Below are 7594 nucleotides of genomic sequence, written 5' to 3' on the forward strand. Positions count from 1 at the left end.
AAGCAAGGTTTCAGAATCCTTAAAATAGTTAAGGTAGCTTTTAAATTCAGTTGTAATGCAAGTATCGAAATACAAATATTAAAAACCTCCTATGTTTCCAAAAGGTAGGAGTCAATCCTGCAGGCCGCTGAACTTCGCTGGTTTTCAGTGACAGCTCTTACAAGCACAGTAGCCAGAAAACTTAGACATGGTGACCTGGAAGAGGACACCTTCTAACATAGCAAGTAACATAAAAAATTTTAGTGTTTCTCTTTAGGCAGCACTCAGATTCTGCCTGTCCCCCAACATACATATCCACATACACACACCACAGAACAGCTTTATCTGTACATTTTTTATTAAGATCATAAGCCATAGCAGAGGTTTTGTATGCTCCCGCAATTACTGATTGTACAACTCATATAATATTGTGGACTAACAACAAATGTCCAATCCTCATAAATACAAGCAGAGGTTTACATTATGTGCAAATTGAGTTCTGTTGTCACTAAGAGGTCTGCTCACTTGCACTGCATTAAGTATGCTCATAAGTATTTGCAGGATTCAGGGTCTTAGGATCCTTTCACATAAATTCAAAGCATTCTCTACAAGAAATTCAAAGAAAGGTATTTTTAATAATTTCAAGAAAACTGGCAGTGTGGAAACAAATCCTCACTTGACTCTTTCAAACATCAAAATTCATTCAATACCTAATACCGAATGCTTCTGGAGCAGATTTAGAAGCACAGGAAATGGATTGATAGTCTTTTTTTCAATTATTGATGTAGAGGATAACTGTACAGATCTGCTTCTTGCCTGTGGGCACATGCAATGTGAAAAAATTATTACTGAGGAACTTACTACAGCATTCCTGCAAAGACCTTTAAAAATACCTTTTGTGAATTTAAGGATTCTCAGTTTCAATTGAAATAATTGTAATATTAATTTGTAAAGACAACTCTCTTTTATTTTCAGATTCACGGCCTCTACCAGATGTAGCTCTGACAGGGAAGTGTACCCGAGAGTGTGATGAGTACGGCCACTCGGACTCCTGCTGGATGCCGGTCCGCACTTCTCCGGAGAGAAAGCAGAAGAGCCAGCCAAAACTCTCTACTTTCATGCCTGTTGATGAACGGGGCAGTCAGGAAAAGCTGGCCAATGGGGAAGCCTCCCTCATGGGTGATCGCAACAGAAACCTCCTTAACAAAAAGTTGACCTCATCCTATGAGACCTTCAGCGCGGCTAGTTTCAGCAAAAATGAAGAAGGCAATCCAGAGGATATCCCCCTTACACAGACAGGGGAATACAAGCCATCTCCTGTCAATACTCTAACTAGAAGAGAAGTTTACCTGTAGGCTAAAAAGCAGCAACAAAGTTCTTTCATATTATAAGAAAGAAATGGGGAAAAAGTCTTAAAATCGCAACAATTTTAAGAAAAAAAATAAACAAAAAAGAGGGGGCCACCAAAGAGACAAAAGATCTGCCTGCCACTTCTGCCTCCATAGCAGGCATGTAATTATACTGTCTGCCTGACTATACTGTACAATGTAGAAAACGTTGTTACTTGCATGTCTAATTCCCCCTTCTGCTGATTTTTATTTTTCCTAAATCTATGGTTGCAAATTCCTCCCATAGTAGCGAGCTTGATTAAAAAGAACACAACACACTGTTGTTTCCCCTCTGCAGAAGCATGAGTTAAGCCACTCATTTTGTTTGTTTGTCATCTGGCTTGTTGAGGATAACATGTCAGGGAAAATGTACTCAAAACATATCATCTGAATATTGCTGATCCCCACCAGGGACAATCCTTCAGAAACCATACAGATATAGAGATAAATATAAAGGAATAATCATTAATAGGCACTTTGTGAAGACCACAGCTTTAATATTCTCACCTCTCATCTGAGGCTGGAAGCAACAGAAATATGTTCAGCCTGAGACTGCAGTCAAAAACATGGCATTCTTTCCTGTGATTCATGGACTCTGGTTCTGTTTTATCCATCAAACAAACGTGTCTTGCTGTGTCTCTTTCTCTCCTTCTCTCTCATTCTCTGTAACAATTACTTCAATGTAAACACAATTACTAACACATGTACCATAGGATAGTAATGATAAACTGTTGAAATCATTATTTTGGGCAAGACTAACATCTAGGTGGGAAGACTGTAATAACAAAAAGGCCAAAGATCACACAATGGATCAGGGGAACTGCTAAGTATTGGGGCTTGGCTTAGAAAATTAATGTATTCACAAATAAACACGTACTCATAACACACCTTCTGTTACATTTTGCACAGCAGCACAGTTCACAAGCCCAGATGACAAGTTTTTTTTTCCAATGTGGTTCAGTTGAATGCCCAAAGGAATAGGTGTGTGGTTTTTTTTGTAATGATGTGATATGTTGCAGCGGAAGCTGCATATGATATGCTGCATATGCCAGGGAGTTTTTAAGATCAAAATTAAAAAATAATAGTAGTAATAGAAGGCTGTGTTAATAAGAATGCTTGATGGGAGGGAAAAGGTGGACAATGGGATAGTGCACTAACAAGAGGATGTTACATGTTGAATGCAAAAGCTTCTTTTCAGATTGCGAGGAGTGGTTGCTAAGTCTTTGGTCATCAGTGTTGCAGATTACCAATTGCTTCAAATATGTCAAAGATATATGAAAGCTTTCTTGAAACCAAGTGCATTAAAACCAAGAGAAGTGCAATACTAAATGATGTCAAGACTCAGAACATTTAGCATAAGGAGAAATTGGTCTGATAAACAGTGGTATGGTACTCACCTAGCAGGTCAAGATGAGTCAAAAGGAGTCCAAGCTACTGTGATATGCAAAAGCTGTAACAATTCTCATGATGAGTGATTCTTGAAAGGAAGAGGAAATGAAACAGGTTTTTGTGCAATAAAAGCAACAAAACATGCAGAACGATGAACAATTGCTTTGTACTTGATGCTGTAGAAATAATGGCAGACTGAGCTCAGACATTCAGATGAAAACGACAATCGAACAACACAGCAAGGACAGCTCAAGGAGGGGGAAAGCATTCAGATCCCTGGCTGTTTAACCTGGCGTGAAGGCATGGCTAGATGGCTCTCTAGTATACTGTAGTCACAGTGTAGCTTTGGGTAGTTTCTTGCTTTGAAGAATTGCATAGAAATAACCTTAAACAGCCTAAGATAGAGGTTGGTAAATCAAAACAACTCATCACACTTATCTTTTGAATTCACTTCTCCATATAGTGGGATGTGCCATTATTGGCCTTTTCATTCTCCTCTCTTGAGTTTACTTTCTTCAAGTAACATTAGTTTGTGTATAACAGTTATGATGAATGGGCACATTTTAGAAAGAAAATATTAAAATCAAAGATTAATAATGACTGAACATTTTTATGTTTAATTATTTAAGTAATATGGAGAGATGCAAGCTAGTACTTTGTTATGAGACTGCGTATAGCAGTTACTGCTTTGTATAATCTGTAAGTACCTGTTTAAAAATGCTTCTAAAATGCTTATGTAATGTATACACATTTTTCTTGCACGTTTCAACAGAATACACAATTGCATAACACAAATGTTCAACAAAATTTCCTTTAATAAAATTTTATTTAATATTACACACAAGAAAATAAATTAGGTAGCTGGGTTCCATATATTCTTAGACACTTTTTCTACAAGGCTAATAATACAGGTCATAGTAGACCTTCAGATTAAATGGATCAGCAGTCACTCACCACCTTTTGCACCACATAAGACAGTCATGAAATAATTTACTTGTGTGCATCTCCTTAGATCTAAAATGCGTGTGAAAGAATTTTTAAAAAATTCTGTCTACTGTAAGTATTCACAGTAATTCTAGTGGAACTAGCCACTATTAATATGCTGATTACTCTTCTGACCTGGCATGACATACAAATATATTTTGTGTTTGTATATTTCCTCTTTATTTGAAATAGGTTAAATCTGGTGCCACTCCATAAATAGAGTGCTTTTGTATAAAAATAAACAAATAAAGCTATAAAAAATAATTAGGGTGAATGCAAAATATGCAACTGTGCCTTTTATACCTATTAATATGGTAAAGTGGTAGTTGGGTTTGGACACTGAGGGATAAGGGGCTATTCCCAACTTTTTTGAACCTGTATATTTACCTGTGTTTATTTTCTGAGAAATTATAAATAATATATTTAAAAAAAAGCCTTTTGCCAAACTCAGTTAATGGACCAGTCTTAAGCATTATTAACACAAGCCTGTGGTTTAAGTAGGTCTTGAGGATTTTTTTATTACTATTTGTGTGGGATTTGGGGTGGTTTTAATTTGTTTTTAATTCTGCTGCCTGAAAAACTACGATCAGTCTATATGATAGTTATTTAGCAGGGTGTCACCAATTCATGTTGCCAGGAAAATTGACAAATTTTTTTAATTGCTTTTAGCCATCATCACATTTTGGTTGTACAGTATAGAAATCATCTTTTTTATTTCCTGCCATGGGAAACTCAGATGAGCTTTGCATGTATTTTACATTAGGGCACCTTTATAGATTGATGCGTTAATATATAACTTTATACGTATTAGAAAATTCAATAGCTTTTGGTCTAAAATCTAATGCTCATTCTGGATCTCAGACCCACTATGTTTATCCAATATGGTTTCTGACTGGCCTGCTGCCTGAGTTTCAGGAAAAAAAAAGTTAAACATTATTTTTATGTGGGGGAAGAACTTAAATGGGATTGAAACGATTGCTGAAAGGCTACCCTAGGAAGTTGTCAAGCAGGAAAATAAGGAATATGGATAAAGACCTTGCCATAAATCCAGCCATCACCAAACACTTGTAAGGAAGTTGAACAATTAAATATTTTTCCTTTTGTTTCGTTGATGATAAATATACAGTGTTTTCATCAGGAACAAAGCAGATGAAATAGCAATAGAAATTAAAGTCCATCAATTAAGTTGTATTACTGACTGAATGAGCATAAACACTAGGAAGAAGACAACATTCACCTGGGGTATGCTTTCAGACAACTTTTTCCTAAATTTTAAAGCACTTGCATTCAGTGTGGTACGATCTGTTTGTAATATTAATCATTGACTATTGTTCTGCAACTTGGATGTTGATAGTGAAGCAGAGAACAATTTATCATTGTTTATTATGAGTCACTATGCACGCAACTATGCTAAACATGGCAAAATGTATTAAACGCTAGTCCACCTCTATTTATGAAATATTTACATAATTTAATTTGCTTTTGTACAGTTTTATGTAAATAAATTGCTTGTCATTTTTGTCTCTGCAAATTAAAATATAACATGTTCAAATGGTTGCCTGTTTGCCAGCTTACTTTCTCTGACAGTCTATTCCACTTTTACTGGATTAAGTCACATGCTAGTTTCAATATCTAACCTGCATTTTGAATGTCAAAGATGATACTGCCTTAGTAACTGGCCACATATTCAGCTGCAGATGTAGCTGAGGTTTTACCTCTCTACAAAGTGAAATTCAACAGAGGCTATTATCACTCAAAACAGCATGCATCTATTTTCATAGCAGAAATACAGTACTTGTAACGATAGTAGTTGTTTCTGATTACTATTCAAAAGGACTTTCTCTTAAAATGTGTTTAAAACTTTCATATTAAGGGGAACAACAAGTCCTAAGTAAAAGCTCAGGGATTTCCATTATGGAACAGCAATTTTCTTATTATCAGCAAAGGTGGTTATTTTTCCAAGAAGTTTAGAATTAGTGACAGATCCTAAAATGTCAGTGAAGCACCTATACTGAGGAGAACAACACAATTAATGCAATATTTCAAAGCAAAATGTGAAACAAAATTTTCCAGTTATTTCTAGCTGTGAATCAAATTATCCATCTCAGCAGATCCATAACTGCAGATCAAGAACAAATCCTCCCCAAGAAGGAAGATCTAGGAAGGAGAAAGAGTTTGTTCCTTAGATGTCTGGAGGAGTTTTTTTTTCTTTGTTTATTTTTGCTTGTTTTAACAGAGCAGTCCTCAAACCAGCCATCAAGTTGGGATTTGCATCAATTGTAATATGTGAAAAATGTGTTTATGGAGAGAGGGATCCAAAGTTGAAACTACTCTGCCTTCGTTTTATACAAAATACAGTATTGCTAAAGAGACCTTGCAAATGATTGCATACAATTTCCCAGTGAACATCACAGAAAGTGCCATTTCTATCTTTTTACCTTAGTTGCACATTAGGCTTTGATTTTTGTGAATGCAAGCTGGTCAGAACTTCTTTTTTTATATAAACTTTACACTGCAAATTTCTGACTGTGCTTTCAGTTAACATTTCCTAGTCTTCTCTAAAGAATGTGTCAAGGAAGATCCTTCCATAAGCAGAGGTCTGAATCTACATGCCTGTGGAGAGAATTCAGTTCGCTGGATTCTGACTCTGGATCTCCCACATTGCACTTGAATGAGCTACCCCTCCATCTCTTTCAGCAGTAGCAGTATTTTAATGAGTAACTTCAATCAAGCTTTCAAGTTTATTTTATACTAGTTGTAGTGTGCAAGCCATGACCTTATGTTTGTTTATTTTGACTTTTATCTGCATTTTTCTTGTTTACCCACTGCATCCAGGAAGGTGATTACAGGAAGATAAAATAAATTTCCTGAACTACAGAGAGTGGTAAAAGAGGGTAATATAAACTGGCAAAAGCTAACAATTTATGTTCCCCTTTAACCCTGGCTTCATTTCTCCCTCCTGAGCTACAGTAAAATGTAAATCTTATGCAGAGACTGAAATTAATAAATGTGACCTAGGCAGAAATAATTTCATGACTTTATTGAGCCTAAGGGGAGTGTATAGAGGATGCTTAATAGTTCATAAATGTGCAAATCATCTAGCCTATGCAAAAGAAGAAAGCAACACCAGAGTTAGACAAGAATATTTAGTGTATTGCTCAGCAAAATGGTAGGATTCTAGTCAGGCAGTTCATAGAGCTCTTTCCTCTAAAGCAAGTACAGCTGGTTTAGATAAACTTACCAAGAAACCAGGGGGGAAAAAGATGTGAAATACCTATTCTCTAATGTTATAGAATAGCCTCTGGGGAAGAAAAGGGAGCATAGAACTGCAAATAGGTATAATACAATTGGTACAGAATTGATAGATATAAATCCCTTTAAGACTTTCAAATCGATTTAAGGATCTGAAAATAGGGAGCTATTAATACATAATTTGTATGGCACTGTAATTTCTGAGGAAGGATTCTTGCATGTGATTCTATTTAAAGTGGTGTTTTTGAAGACTTAGTTAACAGTTAAAAAATATTTGCATCTTAGCATTCCTGTTTTGTAAGCTTACTAAAGCAAATTTCATCAGGCTTCTACAGCATTCACTGTAGGAGAAGGAAGGTTTGCAAAGACCGAAATAGTCAGATATAGTTTTCATACTTCTATTTGCAACCAACTTTTTCATGTTTACACTATAATAATGAATTTTAAAAACCTACCTTTCAACTGTGTTTTCCAGAAAAATACAGAGGGAACAAAGTAGCAAAAGTAATATAAAAATAGGTTTATACCATGTTTACTCCTCCTTTGGTAAATTTACACTCCCCAAACTGCAGTGTCATGGAGGGAGCAACTTAAATAAGAAT

At 35.7% G+C, this 7594-nt stretch overlaps 1 protein-coding gene across 1 annotated transcript in view; it reads left to right on the forward strand.

Moving 5' to 3' along the window:
• The window catches only part of PCDH7 (protocadherin 7), a 268281-nt gene extending 262985 nt beyond the window's left edge, over positions 1-5296 (forward strand). Inside the window, 1 exon segment of the mRNA XM_018068133.3 lies at positions 955-5296. Coding sequence (XP_017923622.2) covers positions 955-1334 — 380 coding nt within the window. The 3' untranslated portion in view covers positions 1335-5296.
• The last annotated feature ends 2298 nt before the right edge of the window (positions 5297-7594 follow it).

The sequence above is a fragment of the Manacus vitellinus genome, unplaced genomic scaffold (assembly GCF_001715985.3).
Source record: "Manacus vitellinus isolate BGI_N305 unplaced genomic scaffold, ASM171598v3 scaffold_0_pilon, whole genome shotgun sequence".
NCBI classification, from domain to species: domain Eukaryota; kingdom Metazoa; phylum Chordata; class Aves; order Passeriformes; family Pipridae; genus Manacus; species Manacus vitellinus.